This window comes from Zalophus californianus, chromosome 5, assembly GCF_009762305.2.
Source record: "Zalophus californianus isolate mZalCal1 chromosome 5, mZalCal1.pri.v2, whole genome shotgun sequence".
NCBI lineage: Eukaryota > Metazoa > Chordata > Mammalia > Carnivora > Otariidae > Zalophus > Zalophus californianus.
The window spans coordinates 4,147,956-4,174,194 of record NC_045599.1 but is presented as its reverse complement, the minus strand read 5'-3'; the positions used below and the strand labels follow the sequence as shown (position 1 = coordinate 4,174,194).

At 40.9% G+C, this 26,239-nt stretch overlaps 1 protein-coding gene across 3 annotated transcripts; it reads right to left on the bottom strand.

Annotated features, from left to right (window-relative positions):
- Positions 1–3,130: 3,130 nt before the first annotated feature.
- On the bottom strand, positions 3,131–24,227 carry ZFP2 (ZFP2 zinc finger protein). 3 transcript variants are annotated; one of them, XM_027604736.1, is made up of 3 exons: positions 24,157–24,227; positions 10,773–10,915; positions 3,131–4,701 (listed from the first exon to the last, which is right to left on the bottom strand). In XM_027604736.1, the coding sequence occupies exon 3, from the start codon at positions 4,622–4,624 to the stop codon at positions 3,230–3,232; it is 1,395 nt and encodes a 464-aa protein (XP_027460537.1). In that variant the 5' UTR covers positions 4,625–4,701; positions 10,773–10,915; positions 24,157–24,227; the 3' UTR covers positions 3,131–3,229. The 3 variants fall into 3 exon arrangements, with proteins under 3 accessions (XP_027460537.1, XP_035583506.1, XP_035583507.1); XM_035727613.1 differs by lacking the exon at positions 24,157–24,227 and adding an exon at positions 23,985–24,112; XM_035727614.1 differs by lacking the exon at positions 24,157–24,227 and adding an exon at positions 21,798–21,852.
- Between the last annotated feature and the right edge of the window lie 2,012 nt (positions 24,228–26,239).

Sequence of the window (26,239 nt, the reverse complement as noted above, 5' to 3'; positions counted from 1 at the left end):
TGACTGAGAACTGACATATAAGGGCCCAAGGCTTCCAAAACTCCTGAAAAAGTACTGCAACCTCCATGTTAATGACCCGTTTCTCCAGCTGCTTCCTCTAAAGGTTAATATTTCACCAAGTTTTGAGTTATTGCATCTTCTTAGGCTTCAGTATGTTTCATTCTTCCTCTCCCCCTTGTCCTGTGCCATCCTTCTGACCCTTTATTTTGCTTTATCATTTTCATCTACTTTCTATCCATCTCTTCTCTCTGCCTCCTCTAGAAAAAAAAATATGTGAAGGCAAAGGAGGAAACTAGGTATAAGGGACAAATATTAAAGATCTAAGTTTCCGAGGATATGGTTGTTTCATTCCCCTTCCGTCTTTGTTCCAGCTCCCAAGAGTGAGAGCTTAGGGATCACATAGCCCAAAGAGCCTAACCTGCCCGGGGACCCAGCATCTATGGGGAGCCTCTTCCATCGCCACCCACAAACATCTTCTGTACCCATCACTTATTGATTCCCACCTCTCCCAATGAAAAATTTCCTTCCTTTGAAAAATGTTCCTATAGGGGTGCTTGGGTGGCTCAGTTGGTTAAGCGGCTGCCTTCGGCTCAGGTCATGATCCCAGGGTCCTGGGATCGAGTCCCGCATCAGGCTTCCTACTCAGTGGGGAGCCTGCTTCTCCCTTTGCCTGCTGCTCCCCCTACTTGTGCTGTCAAATAAATAAATAAAATCTTAAAAAAAAAAATGAAAAAGGTTCCTATAGTTTCTACCTCTGCCCCAGTCCCGTTTTCCCACTTTGAGCTGCCCGTCCCCCCCATACTGCACCTTTGACTCTCCACACCTTTCTTTTCAGTGGTCATGTAAACACACTCATGCCAGACTGTTCATTGGCCAGATCAACACCTTGCTCAAACCTCCTTTGTTTTGCCTACCTCCACTTTAGAGGCTGGAAGAGTATTTATTTTCTCAGCCTCCTTTTCTACTGGCCTCCACATAACGCAGCTGTGGTCAGTGAGATGTAAGCTGAAGTTTGCTGAGGGGCTTCTGGGACAAACTTTCTTGAAAAGCACAGATGTGCTGGTGCTTCCCACCCCCGTTCTTCCTACCTTGAATGCACATACTTTACCTGAAGCAGAGCAGCCATCATGTGACCGTGATGGAAAAGCCACAGAACTAAAGACATTGAATTAATTTTGTCTTTGAAACGATGCCACCCACCTCCCGATTTGTTATGTGAGGAAAAAAAAAATCCCTGCTTGCTCGTAAGCCTTGTTAACTGGACTTTCCAGTACTTGTAGCCATAAAGCTCTTCTGATAGATACACCTGCTCTCCATGCTGGTCTCCCTCTAGTTATCTTTCTCAGTGTCTCCTTTCTCAGGCAAGTGAATGAGTCCTTTTCAGCCTTTAACTCACTCTTCAACCCACTAATATTTAACAGAGGTTATCAGTAGCCAAAACCAAAGGCCATTTTTAATTATCTTACTTTAACCCTCCACGGCATATGAAAATATTAACTATTCTTACCTTATGTGAAATTCTTTTACTTTTGTGCCACCATCTTTTTTTTTTTAAGATTTTTATTTATTTATTTATTGAGAGAGAGAGAATGATAGAGAGCATGAGAAGGGGGAGAGTCAGAGGGAGAAGCAGACTCCCTGCTGAGCAGGGAGCCTGATGCGGGACTCGATCCCGGGACTCCAGGATCATGACCTGAGCCGAAGGCAGTCGTTTAACCAACTGAGCCACCCAGGCGCCCTGTGCCACCATCTTCTAATTTTTCCTTTTGTGTTTCATTTTCCTTTTGGTTGCTGTTTCCTCTCAGCTCTCACTGGTTCCACTTCCTCCACTTCCCCCGTTCAGTAACAGTACTCTCAGAGTACCCTTCACAACTGTCCTGCCACTTAGTCTAGTGTCTGTCAGGAATCTTCACTTGGATACCCACAGACTCATTAAAATGCCCCCAGACTGAACTTATCATTTCCCCACAAAATTGGTCAACTTTGTGTGTTCTTAATTATGGTACTCCATCCACCCAAATAAATTCAAGTTCCTACATTTAATCAATTACCACGTTATCTAGATTCTGCCTCATTATTGCTTGAATTCTTCCTTTCCTCTCCCATGCCATGGCCAGTGTTTTAGTTTAGCCCTTGAAAAGCAAAGAATATATCTTATCCATTTTGATCTTCTCATCACGTCTATCACATATTTAGCACTTATTAAATATGTATGAAATAAATGAAATTGTCTTCACTACTGTCATCACTAGAGATCTATAAAACCTACGATTGTTTTGAATATGTTTTGAGTTGCAAAGATTTTGTTAATATGTCACATTTTCATGTCTATTAGTGTTTAACCTTTTCTCCTTTTCACTTTGATACAGAGTTTGGTACAAAGATACATATTTGAATCCTATGTACTTAGAGACTATATTTAAGTTATACTGTTTTCTAAATAATTAGCTTACTTAACAGTAGTTTAATGACTATTAGTTGAGAACTCAAAATAGCATGCTATTGCATTAAGATCTGTACAATTGTTTCATCACCCGGGTAGCAACCAGCCTATGTTTTAGGGGAGAAAAAAACAGTGCAGGAGGAGGGGGAGGGACATGGATGGATAATACTAGGATTTGGTAGAGGTAGAGAATTTGGCTGAAAACATCCAGGGAAACCAGACTGTGAAATAGGAGCATCTAGGTAACATATATAACATGGTAAAAGATCAAAGATTTCCCAGTACTGGTTATATTTATAGGTTTATAGCATTTTAGAGCTAATAGGGATCCTGGAGACCTTTTAAAATCAAAATCCCTCATTTACCAAATAAGGACACTGTGACCCGGTGAAAGTAGGTGACTTGTCCAAGTTAGTGGCAGATCAGGACTACATACCAAGTCTTTCGGCTGTCCAGTTTAGCACTCTCACCTTTTCTCTCCAGTGTGAAGTCTCTGATATCCAAAGAAGATCTGCAGTATGACATAATAGAACTTACCTTCAGCATGAATCGTCATTGTTTAGAACATTAGCTATTTAAACCTTCTGGTGTAAAGGAATGTTTTACATTCTGAATTAAGATTTCTCTATTTTATATGGTTTCTTTGCGGTGGTATTATCTGATATAGAAACTTAAACTTCAATTAAAAGATTCCTACAATCATCACATTTATTAGGTTTCTATGTTACATGACTTATCTGATTATCACCAAAGAGTTAATCCTGGTGAAGGGTTCAATGAAAAAACTCAGGTATGAGTTCTCTGATGTCGTGTAAGGTTTGTACTCCGACTGAAGGCTTTTCCACATTCGTTACACTGATAGGGTTTCTCTCCTGTATGAGTTCTCTGATGCACTATAAGGGATGAATTTTTAATGAAGGCTTTTCCACACTGATCACATTCATAGGGTTTCTCACCAGTATGAATTCTTTGATGTTCAATAAGGTATGCACTCTGGCTGAAGGCCTTTCCACATTCGTTGCATTCATAAGGTTTCTCTCCAGTATGAATAACCTGATGTACAGTAAGGGAAGATCGCCCAGTGAAATGTTTTCCACATACCATACATTCATAAGGTTTCTCTCCAGTATGAATTCTCCGATGTTGAGTAAGAGATGAATTCTTGCTGAAAGCTTTTCCACACTGATTACATTCAAAAGGTTTTACTCCAGAGTGAAGTCTCTGGTGTTCTATAAGGTATGTACTTTGGCTAAAGGATTTCCCACATTTGTTACATTTGTAGGGTTTTTCTCCAGTGTGATTTCGTTGATGCAGAGTTAGGGTTGAGCTTTTACTAAAAGCTTTTCCACATTCACTACACTCATAGGGTTTTTCTCCAGTATGACTTCTCTGATGTACAATAAGGTGCATGCTCTGACTAAAGGCTTTCCCACATTCATTGCACTCATAGGGTTTTTCTCCTGTGTGAGTTCTCTGATGAACTGTAAGATTCATGCTTTGGGTAAAAGCTTTCCCACATTCGTTACATTTGTACGGTTTCTCTCCAGTATGAATCCTTTCATGTTGAATAAGGGATGAATTCTTACGGAAAGCTTTTCCACACTCTTTACACTGATAGGGTTTCTCTCCAGTGTGAGTTCTTTGATGAACAGTAAGGTTCATGCTCTGGCTGAAGGTTTTCCCACATTCGTTACATTTGTAGGGTTTCTCTCCAGTATGAGTTCTTTGATGTACAGTAAGGGAGGAGCGTTCAATGAAGTGTTTCCCACATACATTACACTTATAGGGTTTCTCCCCAGTATGAATTCTCTGGTGCTTAAGAAGAGATGAGCTCTGGCTGAAGGTTTTCCCGCATTCATTACATTCATAGATTTTCTTTCCTACAAACATACTTTGAGTTTTAATTAATTCAGAATTCTGTTTAGTGTCTTCTCCATGTGAATTCTGATTATGGGGCCTTTGTCCCACAGGAATACTTTGTTGTATATCAAGGACTGACCCCTGACTAGAACATCTTTCAAATTCATGACCTCCACATGCCCTCCTCTCAGGGAGGGTTTCCTTATGAGTAACGGCCGCTTGGCGCAGATGTCTGTCCTGGTTTTTCTGTTGCCCATCTAACCAATTATCAGGTTCCCAGGCTTCCCCTAAAGAAGAAGGCCAGAGATCTTCCCTTTCCATTATTACCCCATAGGATAAATATTCAGTAATGCTGGGCTTTATAGTTGATTCTTTGGTTTCAAGTCTTGTCTCCCAGTCTGAAAAAAATAAAAATTCAAATACACATCGGTTTCTCTGCTGGAAGACAAAAAACTGTCTAAGGTGGAGAGGAGAGAAAGAAACTGAGAATAACTGTGGGGCACATGTGAGAGCTTTCAAAGATGACCCTACAATGAGGAAGAAAACCAGAACGGAGGGAAATAACAGTGAACCAGTTCATAAATAACGGGAGAACTAGAGGAGGCAGTAAGCAGAGAAAAGAGTAAGCCTGTCTATGCAGGAGGGATGGACACTGAAATCACTGACCTTTGGACAAGGCTGAATAATGAAGATGGAATGAAGGGAAAATATACAGACAAGCTGGGATCGGGGGAGGCAGATCAGAAAGCCCTGGTATTCCCACCAGCAGTTTCTTCTCCCCTGCAATGCTGCCTCTAATTCTGACACTAAATCTTTGTACAACACCACAGTGTGACACCGTGAAAGATTGTTGGCTCTGGAATCAGACACACTTGGGTTTAAACCCTGGCTGTTAACTTACCCTCTTAACTAGTTGTTTCTCTGGGTTTTAGTTTTCACAGACATAAAGTAAAGATAAAAATAATCTGATGGGGATTAAGTAAGATAATGCATATAAACTACCCTTCAGGAATATGCTTGTTTGGAACATAAAATACCACAACCTACTTGAAACTTAAGGGAGGATGGCACAATCTAAAGGTTCACCCCACCACCAACTTTCAACAGGCTATAAGTTTCTCATTCTCTTTAGGTAAGAGGGTCCTACAGGGCCTTACCGTTTCCTACTAAATACCCATTTGTTAGAGATGTGAACTGCCCTCATTCAAAGATAAATGATACACAGAAAGTAACAAATTTGGAAACTATGTAGAGGTTCAAAAAATAAAATTTTAAAGTAATAAAAACAGGCAGGGAGAGGCAAAGCAGGATCTGTTAGCTGCTTGAGATGGGGCTGAAGGAAGGACCTTGTGACCACTCTGACTTTCTCAGATCCCACTTCTTATCCTAGACAAAGTGGCTGGGGGTGGGGGCCGGGCAATGAGAGGCAGAGGACAGAAAACTACAATCTGAGAATCAGCTGTCAGCGTGATCAAAATTACCAGAGCCAAGATCAACACTGAACCAACAAACCAAAGGCCTGTGAGCAGGAGGCTTTACTATGAAGCATGAGGTATGCATTAACTGGACCACCTCCTTGCAACCTGACCTGCTTATGTAAAAAAAGAGAAAAAGTGGAAAGCCACGCAGGCTCCACTTCTAAAACCACCAGGTAACCCCAGAAAGGACCTATCCAATTGAGTGTAAATATCAACAGGCAATACATGAACTGGAGGCTACCTCCTGTACTGTCACTGTATCACATCCAACTGTCCAACCAAAGCTGTACCCAATAAACAACATAAAGGGCAAAGGAGGAGCCATTCACACTGTTAGACAAATACAAACTCAAGACAGAACTGCCCTCATTCAAAGATAAATGATACACAGAAAGTAACAAATTTGGAAACTATATAGAGGTTCAAGAAATAAAATTTTAAAATAATAAAAACAGGAGAATGAAGAAAAAAACATAAAAACCACCTGGAAAATAAACACTGGAAGAATAATGAAATGCTTCCAGTCATCAAAACGTGTCAAAAAGGAAGTAAACAAAAACAGTGACATACTGGAAGGAGATCTTTGCAACACACAGCCCATACAGGAGGACTAGAACCTAGATCTGGAAAACAGTGTCGTGGAACACTAAGCCCACCAGAAAAATGGGCAAAAGACTTGAATAGGCACTTAAGAAAAGGAAACGGTGGTGGGGAGTAAATAAGCAAAGATACCCAATCTAAACAGTAACCAGGAGAAGGGAGATTAAAGCTCCAATGAGTAACATCCACCTGAGTAAAAAAATAAAAAAGTGCAGACTGATAGCTTCAGATTTTAGAAAGATGTGCTGTAATGCAAACTTTGGCATACTGCTGGTGGAGATGTAATTTGTTTCCGGTGTTTGAAAAAGTTTAACACTACCTAGTAATGTAGAACAGGCACACAGACTGTGATTTAGCAAACCCACTAGTAGGTACATACACTTAGGGAATCTGCTTTGCAGAGGTACACCACAATTCATAATTTTTAAGGTAACATCATGCACAAGAGCAAAAAACTGGAAACAACCCAATTGCTACCAACAACAGAATGGATAACTAAGTTGTGAAATATTTATAACAACAGGATAACTGAAAACAGTGAATGTTAAGGATGTCATGTTTGTGTCTCCCCAAAACTCACATGTTGAAGCGTAATCCCCAATGAGATAACATTAGGGGGAGGACCTTTGGAAGTCATTAAGTCATGAAGGTAAAGCCCTTATAAGAAGTGACAGATGACAGAACTTGCTTCCTTTCTCTCTGCTCTCTATCATGTGCAGATGCAGTGTGAAGGCAGCTGTCCATGAAGCAGGAGGAGAGCCCTCACAAGGAAGCCAACCATGCTGGCCCCCCATCTCAGACTTCCAGCCTCCAGGAACTATGAGAAATAGATGTCTGATGTTAGAGCTACCAAGTCTATGGTGTTCTGTGATAGCAGCCCGAACCAACAGAGAACATTAACTAAAGCTACGTAGAATAATCAGAATTAATAAATAATTTAAGCAAAGTCACACAAAAATATATATAGTAAGAGGCCATTTAGATAAAGTTTAAAAACAGGCTAAAACTAAATGTATTTTTTAGAGATTCCTTTATGGATGGCAATACTGTAAGGAAAAGCAAGGAAAGAGAATTATCACAAATGTAGGAAGAATGGTTATGTCTTGGGTAAGAGGATGTGAATGAGAAGGCTCAAACAAAGCCTTTCTAAGATACAAGCAACGTTCTGTTTCCGAATCTGGGTTCTAGTGCCTGGGTGTTTGCTTTCCTTATTATTTGTTCATCTTTATCATCATGAACTATAGGGAAAAGCTGTATGGCATAATGGTTAAGACAACTTTGGAGCCAGGCTACCTGGCTCCACTTAGCTGGGTGACCTTGGTTCTGTCTGTGCTCCTGTTTCCTCATCTGTTAAATGGCACCTATTGTATAGTGTTGATATACGAACAAAAATTAGTTAATACTTATAAAGAGCTTTAGAATATGTAGATTTTTGCTAAATAGTATATGTATTTTACATATTCTGTATATATGACATTTCTTAAAATGAGAACAACAAAATATTTGCTATTTTGGAAAATATTAACAATTTTAAGTTGAAACATCACTATGTACTAAAGAAAAGAGACTTAGTATATCTTCATGGAATTTGGAGATCTAATTTAAAAGTTAATTCTGGAGATTTCCTGCAGGAAATGAAAAATATCCATGCCAACAATTTTTTTAAAAACTGACTGAAGTGATCGCTCCAGGTACATGGGGTGCCAAAAACAGGGAAGCCATGTCTCCAAGGGACTGAGGAAAGACCAATGTGACTCCGGAATTGCACACGGCCAGTACTCTATACATGTGTAGAGAAAACCAAAACACATTCTTAAATATGAAAGATTTAGTAATTATAGAACTCCTATGCCATTCCTGAAATACTGCTTAGATAGTCGATTTGAACAAAGGATTTATCCAGGAGTTCCAGAATGCTCAATATTAGGACTCTATTAATATATTAATGGGACATGGGAAAAAGGACCTGTGACCAACCCAAGGGATGCTTCAGAAGTATTTGATAATATCCAGTGTTGGATCCTGATTCAAAAACAAAATTATAAGCAGTGTACCAAGCATACACGTAAAACTCTAGAATTCACACTAGCAACAGAATCAAGGAAAGGATGCTTACTATCTAATATTGTTCCCAAAGTGTGACCAGTACATTAGACAACTTAGAAGGGAGGAAATTTTACTTTTCTCAGATCACATGACTGTCTCCCTGGAAAACATAAAAGTGTTAAGGTAGCTGTACTCAGAATTAGTGAAGTGTTGAAGGGCTGGGACCGGAGCACTAGGGATCAAAAACTGTAGCTCTTCTAGGATTGGATGAGGTTTCAGATGCTTGCTATTTCGCTATCTCATTAATCACGGACCCTGTAATGTGCACAGCAATGTGCCTGGCCAGGATAAGGGTTCATTGATTGTTAGCTTTTATCATTACCCTTATTATTTTGTGTTAAACAATATACAGCCCCCTCTTCCTTTTTTCCTAAACAGGACTTTGGAGTGATAGCCCATTCTCTCTTTTTGTCTTAGAATGTCTAGTTATAGGATTTATATAATTTTGGTACTCATCAGGACATCAACAAGAGCCCCCAGGACTGAGGCATCTGGGAGAACACAAATCCTTCAGTCCTTATGGCTGACACTGGCCATAGTAGAGGCCAAGAGCCTGCAGAGAATTGGGGTGGGTACAGCTCTCGGGCAGCAGGTCCTGCTCTTCCTATGGCAAGGTTGATTTCTTTCTTTTTGTCTTTCTTCAATCCCCTGTGTAGTAGGTAAGTTACTCCTTCCACTCCACCACTTAATTCACCTGACTGGACTTCCTACCTAACACTCTTGCTACTGTACAATGCATTCTCCATATAGCAGCCAGATGGATCCTCTGAACAAGAAATATCTCTTTAAGAAATATCTATTGAGCCAGGTGCTGATTAGGGTGCTAACAATGAACAAAACACATTTCTACCCTTAAGGAACTTATATTTCCATGAGCGCAAGAAGGGCAATCAACATAATAAGTAAAATACTTAGAATGTAAGTGGCATACCTTATGGAAAAAATAAAAGCAAGCAAATGGAAATAGGGAACATGATAGGTGAGGGGAATGGTTTGTAATTTTCAGAGTCTTCAGGAAAGGCCACAATGAAAAGGTGATATTGAAGCCAAGACTTTAGGGGCTAAGGAGGGAGTTACAGGACTATCAAAGGGAGAGCATCCCACACAGAAGGAAATACCAGTGCTGAGGCCCCGAGACAGATGTGGGCCTGCCCTGTGTAAGGATCAGTGAACTGTGGATACTTCTACATTTATTATGGTCTTTTAGATTAGTTTTCCTACTAATGGAGGCAAAGACATGTCTGTACTATACATGAGGGAGGCTCAGGTTAGCATGAAGGTAAATAGGGACTCTGTAACAATATATAAATTCTGTGTGTATGTGTACATATATGTTAACACACACACGTGCACACACACACAAGAAGTCACCCAGTACATTTCTGAGAATGATACAAAGTCGTGTATAAAACACAAATAATAGGTTTCTGTGTTTGGGGTAGTAAAGGGTGGCTTCCTGGAGAGCTTAAAATGTTACAGAATCCCTAACTGTATCTTATTTTATAGACATAATCTTTGGTAATAGATTTTAATACTTTGCACATGTTCTTGTTTGTTTCCTTCATGACTGTACTTCACCAACAGATTTAAGTCTAATGACCACTGACTAGAGGGTGAAAATTCACTGCTTTCCATGTTACTAATAATTCCCATCTTTATTTCAACATTAACAAGTTTCCTAGCAATAATGCTGTCTCTAACAGAACTTCTATCTCTACATTTTCTACTCAGCTTTTATAAAATAGAGGCAAAATCTAATGAAGCATTCAAGAACTATACACATGAAAACCTTAGTACAGAAAAAGAAAACAATCATCCAGGGCGCCTGGGTGGCTCAGTCGGTTGAGCATCCAATTCTTGATTTTGGCTCAGGCCATGATCTCAGGGTTGTGGGATTGAGCCTGTGCTGGGCTCTGAGCTGAGCATGGAGCTTGCTTAAGATTCTCTCTCTCTCCCTCTGCCCCTCCCCTCTTCACTCCTCCCACAAACTCACAAACACACACTCTCTCTAAAAAGAAAGAAAGAGAGGAAGGAAGGAAGGAAGAAAACAATCATCTAAAAGAAAAATTGGGCCAGGATGTAGAGGTTCTATTTTTGCTAGATGTACTTGGAAATAAGAAGTCACAGCAAGGCAGGTTAAGAAAGTTATAACTTTTTTGTTTCAGAATTAGCATTAAACTCGAAGGCAGAAACAAAACAAAATAAGAAACGTGTGTTCAACTACCGGCATGTCATTCCCCCTCTGAACCCATCTGTCCCACTGAGTGGGGGCTGGCAGTACCTACCCCATAGGATGGTTATGAGGAGTATGTCATGATGGCTGGAGAAGAGCTGAGCACAGCACTCAGTCCTCCACGCTTTCCTGTCTTGGTTTTGAACAGAAGAAGACTAAATGGTAGCTTAATCTGGCAGTTACGTCGAAGAAAATCTGGAAAAAACAAGACCCGCAGTTAGCACACCACCAATTTTCCGGGCTTCATCCTCTGGCTCCACTTTTCTGGGTCTTTGGTTTCTCCTCTCTGCTCCCATAAATACACTTGAGTCTCTCCGCTGGTAAACAAACCAGAGATACTCGACCTCTGACTTGTCTCAGCTCTTGCCATTTCTTCCTTTTCCTCTAAAGTGAACCCCGTTGAAACAACTGTCTGTAATGTCTTTACTTGTTTGCTTCTTTACTCATCTACCCACAGCACATTTCCTTCTGCACCAGGAGTGCTCTTCCTCAGGCCACATCCTTAGCATCCTTCTGGCTAAGGCCAACAGCACCCTCCAGTTCTTGGTTGGCATGCAGTACTCTCCCACTGCTTCTCTCTTCCCTTGGCTCTCCCTACATTCTCTTCTCCTCCTTTGACAACTCTTTCTGTCCTCTTCACTGGGGCATCTTTGGCCCCAAGTCAATCTTATTGTCCTTTAGGGTTCCATCCTTGCTGCTTTGCCCTTCTCATTCCCTCTCCCTGATAATTAATAATACTCATTGATATGAATGTCAAGGATAGGATTATAACTTTCAAATCTGTATTTTCACCTAATGTCTAAAAATTCTACTTGATGTCATTCAATATTCATTTAACAAACATATATTAAATACCTACTGTGGCAGGCAACATGCCAGGCAGGGATATAAAGCAGTTACCTCAATCATGACAATTCAGTGAGCCTGCACACTAGTGGCTAGACAGACGTTCAGAGAGACAAGGCAAATATAATGTGAAATGCAATCATAAACAAATGAAGAATCTTTAGATTTAGCCCAGTTGGAGAAGCCTGAAGACCAGTAAAGAAGATAGAGGAAAACCCACAATCAAGAATATATGTGTTTGCCTCTGCTGCCTCCAGAAAACCCACCAAAATGACAGTAGGATAATTAAATAGGCATATATAAACCTACTAAAATAATCTAGAGAACAAGGGAAAAAATGCTGCATACATATATCAAAAAAACAAAACAAATAAAAAATATTCTCATACAGACAAAAGAAATTAATGCATGCATTAAAAATATTGCTGTTAAGAAAGAAGGAACACTCAGAATGAAAAGAAGGCTCATAGAAATTTAAAAATATAATAGAAATAAATTTTTTTCAGAGAAGGACTGAAAGACTTTAAGGAATTTATTTAAGAAATATTATTAAGAAATAATATTAAGAAATATTAAGAAAGAAAAATTCCTTTAAGGAATTTATTTAAGAAATAAATTTAAGGAAATCTTTACATCTCCTGGCACTCTTCCCTTCAAACAAGACCATGCAGTCGACCACAGGGTCTTTGCACCTGCTGTTCCCTGGACCCAGAATGGTCTATATAGCCTATCACTTTGTGAATTATCTGTTCAACATCCACCTTCAAGGAGAGGCCCTCTCTGATCACTCCCTCTAAAATAAAGCTTCTGTTAACTGATCCAGTTCCCTTATTCTGCTTGCTTTTTCCACATAGCACTAGGACTCTACACTATTCATTCCCTTCCTTTCCTTTCCCTTCTTCCTCCATGCTTTCTTTATTAATTTATAGTTTCCCCCACTAGACTATAAGCTCCATGGGGAAACTGCCTGTCTTGTTTATTGCTATAGCCACAACTAGGAGCAGGGCCTAGTGCTCACAAAATGTTTGTTGAATAAAAAGATTATTTACATAAGAATAAATACAAATAGCAATAGTAATCAAACCACAGAATCTATAGTAAAGGCAATTAAAGCTACCTTAAGGGATCATTTTATACCTAATAAATTACCATTAAAAGGCATAAAAATATCCAAAGTTGTGCAATGTGTACAAGAGCCATAAAAAATACATCTTTTGACCCAGTGATTCTTGTAAAATCCTGTTCTTTAGAAAGCTTACTAGAAACTAGCAGCAATGTTCGTAAGATTCTTTTTTTCCTGTCAATATGGTTTTTTTTTGAGAGAGAGAGAGAGAATGAGAGATAGCATGAGAGGGAAGAGGGTCAGAGGGAGAAGCAGACTCCCCGCTGAGCAAGGAGCCCAATGTGGGACTCGATTCCAGGACTCCAGGATCATGACCTGAGCCGAAGGCAGTCGCTTAACCAACTGAGCCACCCAGGCGCTCTCCTGTCAATATGTTCTTTTACTGATTTCTTTTATTGCTTTATACTTAGTCATACACTATTCAGAGATAAAAATATGTACCTACTATCTCTTTAATTTAAAAGATGTATAAGAAGAAATGGTGATCAGTGCTTTCATATTGAGAATATAAGGCTGTAAAGTGTTATTTTTTCAGAGGAAATTCTGCGATAACCTCTAACAGAAATTTCATTTGTGAGGGGGGTTGGAAACCAGTTAACAAAGATTGAGAGGCATTAAATGCTTAGAGTAGAATGGGATGAAGACTGAAAGTTTAGGAATGAGAAAGGGAATGCATAAAACATGAGGTTACTAGTGAAAACAACAAGGCTAAAGTCTTCATTTGTTTTTAAATGAAGACTATAAAACATGTATACAAGTTTGCAACTCAGGGAGAAAAACATTAGTTTCCTTTAAGAAAGCTGACAAAGGTTTAAATGAATGAGGGAAAGAAAGCCATGGATACAGGTTATGGCCGACAGGAAAGACCTGTGAAACAGGAAAGAGAATATAAAGTGGAGGAAGACAGACAGGGATTCAAAATACAGATGAAGACAGAAAAGCAATAATAATTGGTAACATTTACTGATATTCACAGCAGTTAATAAGTGCTACAAATGTAGTAACTCATTTAATCCTCCTACACTATTCCCTCCATGGTGAAGACTTTTGCAAGACCGAGGGAGGAGCAGTGACATGAATAATGCCGAGGCCTTTGAGAGAAAATACGTTGGGGGGTGCAGGTCTCTCCAGGAGACCCAGGGGGGTCCGTGGCGATTTCTCCCCAGGGGACACACTCAGGTAACAAGTACCTGCCGCCTGATCTGTACCTGGAGAGAGGCCCACTGGAAGTCCTTTTGTCATCCAGCTCAGTTCTTCGAGTTCCAGCTGAGAAATCACATTTGGTTTGGAAAGCTGATGCCCTGCTCGGGAGGAGAGCCACTAAATACGGGTTCTGAACTGAGTATAACAACCACTCCCGGTACCTGTCCTTGTCCCTTGGCCTTCAGAAGGTTCCATTTTCCATTCCATGTCCAGAGAGGACACCAAGCAACCACCCTAAAACAATGACCTATCATATCAGGATTGCAAGTGCGAATTCCTGAATTTCTGCGGTTGTACAAGGTGTCAGTAGGTGGGGAAAGATGTCAGTAGGGAGGTTTTGAGTTAGAATGAGAGGTCCTTACCCACTGAAACCAAGTCCCTATAGTTCTCCAGCATCACTGTCCCATACAAGTTCCTCTGAGCAGAATCTAGATGAATCCACTCCTCCCAAGTGCAATCCACAGACACATCCCTGAATGTCACTCCTGAAACTATAAATTCCTGCTCAGAGGATTATGCCAATAAAACCTCCTGAGGGAAGTGAAAACAAACAAACAAAAACAAGCAGCATTAGAAGGGAAGGATAAAGAGATCTGTGTGAGAAAAAAGTCTTATCTGCCTAAAGAAACTAAACAAAAATGTACATTATTGTGAAATAATCAGAGATAAATGTAATAATAGAAAGTGCTTTAGGTCGCTTAAGCGTCCGACTCCTGATTTCGGCTCAGGTCATGATCTCAGGGTCCTGAGGGCATGGAGCCTGCTTAAGAGTCTCTCTCTCCCTCTGCCTCGTCCTCCCCCCCAATCATATGCTTTCTCTCAAATAATTAAATAAATGAGTAAATAAAAAGAAAGTGCTTTGACATGTAGGACAGGAAGAGGAGGAGGTATTAGAGAGTAATAGGGAAGGCTGCTCTAGATTACCACTGGAGAAGAGTAGGTACTATTCCCATGGCCTCCCATTTACCCCATTGGTGAAGGAGGGATGGCGCGCCTTACAGAGCACAAGATGACTGAACACACGACACCCAGCACCAGACAGAAGAGACTGACAGCAGTTTACCAGTCACATATTCTCATAGCCTGGGCAAGCCTACCCACCATGCAGGGCCACTCAGGGACTGCACTTGTGAACCAGCAGGGGCTGCGGGAAGCAGGCTTTGGAGTGTCAAGAGAGTGAGGGGACCCTTGGTTACCATGGGAAGATGCACTCGGCTTGTCTGAACAATTTCATGGGCTGGGAGGCAGGCAAAAGCTATTAGCTTGAGTACTGGGAGGGCTGCACCTGGTTTGGCTGATAGGAGGGCTAGCTAGTAGGGTGCTTTTCCTGCTGGGCCGGGGCAAGGAGACCAGGGGAGCTCACAGCCAGGTCTTTGGAGCCCTGCGAGGCTCAGCGTTGTCAAGGCGGCACATGGAATTTCAGGCTTTGCAATATAGGCGGAGTCCCAGGTAATGGAGGGAAAGCATGTACAAACAGGATACATGCAGAATATGGTTAAGAGGACCAAGAAAACACCCAGCTTGACCTGAGAGTGGCATTTTGAATTTACAAGCCCATTTCAGCATTGTTCTTCTAGCCCTCAGACTAGGAAGTAAAACACAATAAGTATTCAGTATCTGTTTAATGAGTGTGATTGTTAATTTTATGTGTCAGCTTGACTGGACTAAGGTATGCCCAGATAGCTGGTATAGGGTTATTATTTCTAGGTTTTTCTGTGAGGGTGCTCCCAGTGAGTCAGGAGACCGAGTAAAGATCAGCCCGCAGCAATGTGGGAAGGCATCATCCAATCCATTGAGGGCCCAAATAGAACAGAAAGGCTGAGGAAGGACAAATTTGCTGGCTCTGCTTGAGCTGCGGCAGCCCTCAGACAGTGCTTTTAGCTCTTGAGCCTTCAGACTCGGACCAGGACTTACCCCTCAGTCCCGGATCTCAGGCCTCTGGGTTCTCTTTCTTTGAAGAAGCCTGACTAGTACCAGGAGGGGGCACTGATGGGGTGCTCACAGTTATACTGAGTTTTGCACTAATCGGAGAGTCACACACCTCACCTTATTTAATCCATATGACAACCTGCTAGATTGTTAGCACTAAAGTCATCATTTTACAGATGAGGAATCTGAGGATCAGAATGGCTAAGTAACTTCTCCATGATCACACAGCTGGGACTCAAACCCAAGGCCATCTATCTCCTGGTGTTGTGAGAGAAAAAGGCCAAGAAAAGAACCCTTGCAGCCAACCCCCATCAGAGCAAGTGAGAGTGTGGGCTTGGGGGTGGGAGGAGGGAAGGAGACTCAGGACTGAAGGTCCAGGAGGAAGGAGTGGGTCAAACAGAATGATGACTGAAAAGAGAGCTGCTGGTTGGAAAATGAGCTAATTTTAGCAGAGTGGTGAAGGCAGAAGTCAGCTTACAGTGGGTAAAAGGCTCAATGGAAGATAAGGAATCAGAAGCAGCTAGATGAAATTACTTCAGACTTATGTGGAAAAGATAAGAGAGGATGATATGGAAAGAAGTAAGGACAAGGAAATGGGGATAAAGCCATGGAGGAGGCTTTCATTTAAGGTCAGAGAGTGCTGTGCTATATAAGTGGGCAAAGGGAGAAAAGTAATGGAGAGAAAAGGCCTGGATACCAGACATGGGATGAAGCCCACGCCCAAGAAATATGTGTATTTTACATCCTGCTTGCTGAGAACTTCTAGAAAAAGTGTCAGCACTGAGGCAGAGTTCATTCTTTCTGCCTCATTATTTTCTGCTAATATTTATTTAATCAATGTATCAACATAATGTTAAAAATCACAAATATTGTCAAGAAATGTAAAGGTAGCTTCTAGTAGGACATCATTATATGGCTGAATTTCCATTTTATGAAAGGAAAAAAAGGAACCAAGACAAATCAGTTTAACAAATGTAAAGAAAGGAAACAAGAAAGCATAATAAACATAAATCATTAAATAATCAGAAAAAGACATGATACTTGTATAACAACATATGTGAATGAGTTGACTTTCTCTACTAAAAGACAAAAACTCTAAAATTGGTTTCAAATCTAGCATATACAAGAGATATATCTAAAGCACAAACCAGAATGTTAAAAAGTAAGGGGGGGAAGGGCGGGTAGAGACAAGATACATTAGGCCAGTGTAAATAAAAAGAAAGCAAGGAGAAAAGAAGAAAGAAGAAACTGGGAGGAGAACATATGAATATCAGATAAGGTAGAATGTATGTTGAAACAAAGCATAAGCCCCTTCTTTGGGAAAAAAGGTATCAGGAATAGGATATTCTGTTTCCAAAAATTAATCTACTTTGTTTTTTCAATAAATTGCCTTGTTGGAATATATTGAGCAAAATTAAAAGCCCAGATTCAGACTCCTATGGGCTGTATGCCGGTCTTTCCCACTTCCCTGGATTCTCGTGGGCTTCAGTGCAGAGCTTCCAAGAGTGTCCCAGAGCTTATCTCTATTATGAAACATCCTGTGGCCTCCTGAGCTATAGAAGGGCTCCTGATTTAGACTGATTTAGAGAAGTACAGAAGAGCACTTTCAAAGGCTAATGTGAAACTTAATGATACTGTTCACAAAACTTACTTGTTGTTAATCTCTGTTGTCCATAAAACATATTTGTTGTTTATCCCTTCAGAGGTTTTTCCCTTTCGCCTTTCCACTTAGTATGGTCTTTTCTCCCCAGCGCTACATTAAAAGCACAGGGTAACTCGTGGTGTTTGAAATAAGCAGCTTCATGGGTTTGTCTCATTTGTGCAAAAACTTTTCTTAAACCTAAAGACATGGGTTTTTTGGTATTGTTATCCTTTGAAAAGGTTGAGGATCAAATGGAATAAATCGGGATATTTTAAATGATCACAGTATAATTTATAAAGAAGGTATGACGGTGATGGACTTTGAGGCACCACAGCAACACAATGTCTTCAGATATAATTCTTAGCAATCTGATTTTTATTTTATTTTTTTAAGATTTACTTATTTGAGAGAGAGGGAGGGAGCACACACACGATTGTGAGAGTTGGGGAGGGTACAGAGGCAGAGGGAGAGAATCTTAAGCAGACTCCCTGCTGAGCACGGAACCCAACATGGGGTTCAGTCCCACAACCCTGAGATCATGACCTGAGCCAAAACCAAGAGTCGGATGCTTAACTGACTGAGCCACCCAGGTGCCCCAGCAATCCAATTTTTTTTTAAATCTCAATTATGTTTAAATCACAATCACAATAGCAACAAAAAATGAAACACCTCAGAATACACTTAATATGAATATGCAAGATCCTTGTGATCAAACTTAACAAAAGCCATTATGAAGAATCTGAATAAAATGAAGGGTAGTTTTTTTATTCATTAGGAAGAATAAACACTGTAAAAGATGGTAGTCTTCCTCATATTGATATAGATTTAATGGAATTCAAATTGGAATTGCATACTTTTTAACTGTTACTGTTGGAACTTGGTGATAGTTAATAAAATTTAACTATAAGGATAAATGTAAAAGAAAGGTACAGTAGGGGCGCCTGGGTGGCTCAATTGGCTAAGCGACTGCCTTCAGCTCAGGTCATGATCCTGGAGTCCCAGGATCGAGTCCCACATCGGGCTCCCTGCTGAGCATTTCCAACCTGTGGAGAAGCAGATTATTCAGGAGATTACATCGGTTGGAATGCCATGTCCTCTGGGGTGCCACTCTGGCTCTGCCCAGGTAAAAGAGATGTCACACTCCACCATGCTGCCCTGCTGTGTGGCCTTCACAGCAGCTAACAATGTCCTCAGGAATTATTTCTTCTGTGCTGCCTCCCCTTTCTGTAAGACAGGATCTAGGAGAAAGGAACCTAGCCTGTCTCACTGTCATCTTCCCAGCGTCCAGAATACTGCCTAACACATGGTAAGCAGGTGCTCAGTCCCTGCTTAGTGAATGGATGGATGATGAAATGCTACACCACGTTAAATGAAGTTAGAGTCTGACCTCACTTACATATGATAAATTCTAGATAGTTCAAGGATGTCAATTTAAAATAATAAAATAGAAAACGGAGAAAAATATTTATATAATCTTAGGGTACAGAAGGCCTTTCATAGCATGATTCCAAAGCCAAACAAAGGAAAAGGAAAGTTAACTGCATAAAACTTCAAAACTTACTCGTAGCAGAAGAGGTTATAAACAGATTTAAGAGAAATGACAGGGAATAAATAATATTGGCGATTTACGGCAAAGGATTAATGTCCACACTGCATAAAAGGCTTCTTTTATATACAAACCACCCAATATAAAACTGGGCAAGGATGTAAACAGATATTTCAAAGGCCAGAAGAATGTATGTCCATGCTTATTTTTGAGGGTTTAAGACTTGCAAATATATATTATAGTCTTAAAAAAATTTTTTATGACAACACAGCTAGTATGTATGTTCAGAAAAAGAAGATATAATTTAAAGGCAAACACAAGTCCTGCTTGGGCGATTCATAGTCCCATGACCAGCCTAAAAAGGAAAGATGGAGAAAGGGTAACAGCTCCAGTGCTTCACTGATACATCCCAGGTCCAGGTGTCCAGGTCATCCAAAACAAAGACTGAGGAACTGTTCCAGGTTAAGGGAGGCTAAGGACATGTGACAGCTGAATGTTAGCTGTGATCCAGATTGGGTCCTGGACCAGATAAAGGACCCAGTTTGTGGCAAAATGTGTGTAAGGTTTGTAGGTTAACTAACAGTACTGCGTCCACGTAAGTGTCCTCATTTGGTAATTGTATTCTGGTGATGTAAAACGAGAGCTTGTTTTTAGGAAACACATACTGAAGTATTCAGAAATCAAACGAGTGATTGCCTGGGGTGGGGGATGTGGACTGGAAGGGGGTGACGACACTTTCTGGGGTGAGGAAAATGTCCTATAGCTTGATTGGGGTGGCGACTATGTTAGTGCATAAATTTGTCAAAACTCAATGAATTATATGTTTAAAATGGGTTATCTTATGTAAAATTACACCTGGGAAAAAAGCTGATTTAAAAACTTAATTAACACTATTTTAACTAAATAAAATAAAATCAAGACTCCTGATAGCCAAACCACAACCTTCATCAACCAAAATCTTCTGAATGCTCCCCCTTTAAACTTTCTTTTCTGGAAACTCCCTCTTTCTTCTGCCTATTTTTGTGAGTTATGTTGCCTTTTATAACTAAGCTGATAATACTAAGGAGAGAAAGTAGTACAAACAGAAATCACAACAGTTAGTACTTGTCTTCATGAAGCCTTCTTTAAACTGGTTCTGTTGATAAATAAACCAATGACATATCTGGGAGAACCCTAATACATGGTCTTAGAAATAGAGAAAACACCACGAGTCCCGTGGGATAGGAGACAAAGTTAAATAAGCCTGGGCACCTGGGTGGCTCAGTTGGTTAAGCGACTGCCTTCGGCTCAGGTCATGATCCTGGAGTCCCGGGATCGAGTCCCACATCGGACTCCCTGCTCAGCAGGGAGTCTGCTTCTCCCTCTGACCCTCTTCCCTCTCGTGCTCTCTATCTCTCATTCTCTCTCTCTCTCTCTCAAATAAATAAATAAAATCTTAAAAAAAAAAAAAAGTTAAATAAGCCTAACCTTAAAAAACAAAACAAAACAAAACGCAGGGTCTTCTGGGGCCAAGTCCCCCTGATACCTTATTTTTCCAGAGAAGCAACAACTCCAGGTTCTAGTAAAAACTAGCAAATTCCATTTTCTTTTCTTTTTTTAAAAAAGATTTTATTCATTCATTCATTCGTTCATTTATTTGAGAGAAGGAGAGGGAGAAGTAGACTCCCCACTGAGCAAGGAGCCCAATACCGGGCTTGATCCCAGGACTCTGGGATCATGACCTGAGCTCAAGGCAGACAATTAACCCACTGAGCCACGCAGGCGCCCCTAGCAGGTTCTATTTTCAAGCCATCTCTCAGGGCAAAAAAACCCCTGGACTCCTCACTACTTTTACACTGCATGAATTTCTTTAACTGATGCTTCTTTCTTGGAACATCCCAGCTTCCTTATCAAAATTCCTCATCCTCCACCCCCATGCCTACCACCCAACCAGAGGCACAAACTCCTCCTTCCTGGAACTTGACCCCAAACTTTGTATCTGATTCCCTCTCATCACCAGTCACTGCTACATTTGCTCCACCTCTAAAACTAAAATACCAAGCTAGAATAATGCTAAGAATGCCTTACTGAGTACCTCTAACATTCCAGTAACCATGCTGGGCACTTTTTACATATGTTATTTCACTTGAACTTTCAACAAACCTATCAAGTATATTATTAAATGAAATAAGCCATGTGGAATGCTTACTAATGTCATGTAGGTGGCAAACACTCAGTTAATGCTCTTATTTCTATCATCACCATGAGGAACTTCAGGGAAGTCAGGTTACTTACCCAAGACAAAGCAACTATAAATGGTAGAGTCGGGATTTAAACTCGGGACACTTTAACTCCATTAGAGCAAATCTTCTCCAGTTATCCCTATCTAACCCTACTTCTGGTTGCCACGAGTCTTGGAACACTGACAATCTGAGTACCTGGCCATACTTGTTCTTATTATCATGTTCACATATAATCCTCATGACTGTATCTTGTAGAGATATAACCTCTCTTAAGTTCCCCGAGGGTCCATAAACCCTATAAGCACCCAGATCATCTTTCATATGATTTTTATTATTCCTTTGATGATGCTTGAATGGCACCAAAAGCTCAGGAGGCCAGGGCTCCCAGCTGAATAAGGAAGCAGGCTGCTGAGGACAGAGCTGAGGGACAGTAAGGGGGGCTGTATGGGAAATACCCAACATTCCGAGATCTTAGTAGCTCCATCGTCTGCAGTGAAGCCCACATATGGTACAGTAATAAGTGCTAAGGAGTAAGGGAGAGGGCTCAGTGAGAAATATGAGCTCACCAGAGCTGCCAGTGGCAGAGGCCCAAAAGCCATTGCCTTCCCTTTCCTTCCTGCATGGTCCTTCCTAGGGGGTGGGCAGGATCCAGAGGAGGCAGAGCTGACGGAAGGAAAAGAAGCCATGAGAAATGAGACTCCTGCAGCAACAACAAATAAAATACCCACAGATCAACCAAATAAGAAATGTATGGTACCTACCTAAGGAAAACTGTATTTTTTATTCATGAATAAATTTTGAATAAATTCATGAATAAATTCATGAATAAAATTTATTTTGCTAAGCTTATTTAGATATATAAAGGATGAACAGAGAGACATACCATATTTCTGGATAGGCTGTCACAATATCTAAGTTGTCAATTCTTTGAAATGAATTTATAAACTTAGCACATTCCTAACCAAGTTATACCTAAGTAATAGTATTTTAAAGATAATTATGGAAAAGATCTTATTTTAAGTTAATTGTGTCATTTAACGATAGCCAGGAAGCATTTGAAAGGGAAGAGTGGTGAGGGAGAGCCTGCCCACCAGATATCATAAAGCTACAATAATTAGAACATAGTGTGATGGAACAGGCTGAGTCATTCATTCACCAGATATAATGCTGACACCTACTGTGTACCTGGCACCATTCCTAGGGGAGAGGGTAAATACAGCTGTAAACAAAACAGATAAACAAGTTCTCCATGCCGTCATGGATTATAGTCTAGCAGAGAAGAGGATCAGTAGAAAAATTAAAATCCTTCCAACACAAACAATTCAGAAAACATTTTGTATGTAAGAATTCAGGATATGAAAAAGTGACATTTCACATTAGTGAAAAAAGAATTAGTAACTTGGAACAAGGACTTACCATTTGGAAAAGAATAAAAATTTGCACATTAAATCAATTAAAGTACTAGAAGAAACTGCAGATGAACCTTTTTTTGTGATAATGGGATAGAAGTCCCCCTAACAATGATGTCAAAGACCCAAACGTGAAGGGATGGTTTTCATGTCTAACCACGTAAAAATGTAACATTTCTGCCTAGTAAGAAAACACTGTATCAGATACAGAATTTAAAAACAAAACTCAAAATTGCATAAAATATTCATTAGTGTTCAAAACACATTTAAACAACCCTATTGCTCCACCTCACAGGAAGTTGGAGAATAGGAACACCCAGACTTGGTTGTGGGTCCATCAGGCACCCTTATATTGCAAATGTTTATAAAAGACTGCTTTTCTGGAGAGAATAAGATGGAAGGGTATCAAGTCTTACAGTATGACCCAGAAATTTCATCTGAAGAGATTTAAAGAATGAGACAGGAATGCAAAGATGTGTGTAGCCAAATGGTCTATATGGTTTATAACATGAGGGGAAAAAAAAAAACCTGAGAAGGGAATGTAAAGGCCTAAAGGGAGGATTGAATTTCTCACGCTCTTTAAAATGACAATTGTTTTTAAAAATTGGTATAACTATATGTTTTCAAAATACTGTTTTTTAAAAAAGTTTATTCTCTACCTGGTTCGAGTGGTACTTAAACCAGATAAAAACATTTGTAAAAAATCATGGAGCTTAATATTTGTGCACTTTAAACCCTTTCCAAATGTATTTCAAAGCTCAGTTTTAAAAGTAAATGGAGAAAAGGACACTAATATCCACATCTTTGTGTAAAAACAAACCCTTTCTCTGTTTATACGCCAACATGCAGATTTTGACAGTTTTCAAATAATTTTTTCTTTAATGCTGCTCTGAAATTCCTAGTTTATTCCTATTGTGAACTTATTCTTTTTGGGGGGCTGAAGCGGAGAAAAAAATTGCTTAAAAAAATAAATAAAAGGAGTCCCTGAAATAGAAACGTGGACGGGGTCGGACTCCCCATTCTTAGCTGGGTGAAGGGGAGTCCACGCCAGCGCCTCTCGGCATCGGAGATCACAGAGGGCGCGTCCGCGAGATGAGGCGGACACAAAGGGCAGGTGCTGGAGCCCCGAGACCGCGCACCAGGTGCAGCATCCCCCGAGACTTCCGGAGCGGGGCCCTGGGAAAGCCCGCGGCGGGGAGGAACCCAGGATCTGAGCGACTCCCAGAGCCCTCCGGCCCGGGGCCGCCGTACCACGTCCCCCGCCCTCGTCGCTCCCGACAGGTGGCGGCCCTCAGCTCTCGGTGTTCCCACCCGGCCGGGCTCCCGGGGCGAGAGAGGGCGCACCTGGAGCGAGCGGCCCGGCGCCGCGCGGGTACGGAGAGGACGCGGCCCCCAGCCCGTGCACCGCTGGCCCCGCCCCTCAGGGGCCTCGCCCGGCCGTCCGGGCCTCCTCCTGCCTGGGCCTTCGCCTGGCGCCAACCCGATACGGTGCGTCTTACCGCGGCCCAGCACTCACCCTCTCCCAGCTGGAGCCGGAGCAACCAGTGCGGAGGCAGCCCTGCCCGGCGCCTACGCCCCGGGCACCGGACTACATTTCCCACAAGGCCGTAGGGGCGCGGCGCGGCCGTCGGAGTGCGCAGGCGCGAGTCCGCGGGAGGGCGGGGCGATCCCAACCGTAGGACCGTGGGGGCTTCTAGCATGGCTTCCTGTCGTTAATCGGATGTTGTCTTGGGAAGCTGGGAGGGTACGGGGCAACGACCTTACCCCGGCTACCCGAAAGAAGCCCCTCCTCGTTAGAGCCTGTCGGTGCTTAACCCATGCGGAGGGGAGAAGGGGCAGAGAGCCTTAACTAAGCCTCACTTTTCTCTTGTGAAATGAGTCCCCTGCAAAGTTGTCAGAAGAAGGTAGTAAGGCACCGTATACGTAGTGGGCCCTCCATGACTGGTGATTACTGTACCCCCACCGCTAGCTCGGTGTCGGGCGCTACGCTAGGTGCTCAATATCTGCCCAGTGTAGAATGCGGCGAAAGTGTCGAATTAAACGTATGGCCAGGGTTGTTTCAGCTGTATCTGCCGCCAGAACTTGGAGAAATACGTGACATTTGGGACTTACATGGTATCGTATGATTGTGATACTTGTTTTTATCAAGATAAATGCTAATTTTCTCTGCCTCTTTTTATAGCTGTGACAGAGTTGACCACAAACTTCAGACAGTTACCTCTGAGTCCTCTTTCTCCTAGGCCACGTTGGGCCCAGCCCTAGCCTGCGGTGCCCTAGTTTTAGCAAGAGTCCTGCGAAATCAGTTTAGGTAGAAACCCATTCTTGGTATCTGATCAATTTCCTTATCCCCTACCCTTGATGTCTACATCCTTGGCCTGCCTTTAACAAGAATCCTATTGAGACAAGTTTGCAAGAATCCCCCCAACTTGCTGTCTCCTTTTGGTAATTTTCCATCCACTGATCCCAACTGTGTTACTGTAAATCCCCAGCTGTCTTTGCTGTATTGGGATTTGAGTTCAGTTTTACTAAAGCCTCTCTCCCCTATTGAAGTAGTCTTTTAACTAGTGCCTTAATTTATTTAACTAACTTTATTTCCTCTTGAGAGCTGGGTGAACTATTGCAAAGTATTGAAAAATATGAAAGTTTTCACAATTCATTTAATCAAGCTAAAGTAACCCAGATAGCACCAAACTAAGTAAAAATATGGCTCTACAGTAAGACAAATACCTTGAACCAGTTTCTCCACCACTACAGGTCATTCTTACATTAGAAACTACATGAACATATTCGTCATAGTTGTTCTGATAGAGAAATGGCCCTTGATAAAACTCACAACATAGAGTGTGCAGTTTCCAAACAAGCAGGCAGAGGGAATGGGGTAGGGGAGAGGGAGGACAAAAAAATAAAGTAAAATAAAATAAAATAAACCACATACGCAAAAAACCCAGAAACAAAAATTTGGACAAATTAAAGATACATGAGGAGATGGTAGCAATAAATCCAGGTCTATCAGTAATCACTAGATAGGCACATGGACTGAACTTTCCAATTAAAAGTAAAATACTGTAAGACTAGATTTTTAGAAACATAGCTATATGCTAAAATAGGGATACACACATCTTAAAAGTAGAATGTTGGAAAAAGATACATCTGGCAAATATTAACCAAAGAAAATTCATGTGGCTACATTTAAATAAAAAATAACACATTGAGAAAAAAATATTACTAGAAATAGGAAAGGTAATTACATATCAATAAAAAGTTAATTCACCAAGAAAAAATATTAATAAACATATATTTAACAATGTAGCTTCAAAATATATAAAGCAAAACTTGACAGGAGAATTGACAAATCTATTACAGAGGTATTTTTAACCGGTCTTTATCAGTAGCTGGTAGAAAAGCTGACTCCTCCCCCCAAAATGTCACTAAAGATACGGAATTTCTGAAGAGCAAAATAAACAACTTTGATTTAATGAATAGACATACAGGATACTGCATTCAAAAATTAATGAAAACACATTTTTATTACACTTTTTTAAAAAATGATCTCACGCTAGGCTATGAAGTAGTCTTTTTTTTTCCTTTTGAAAAGTATT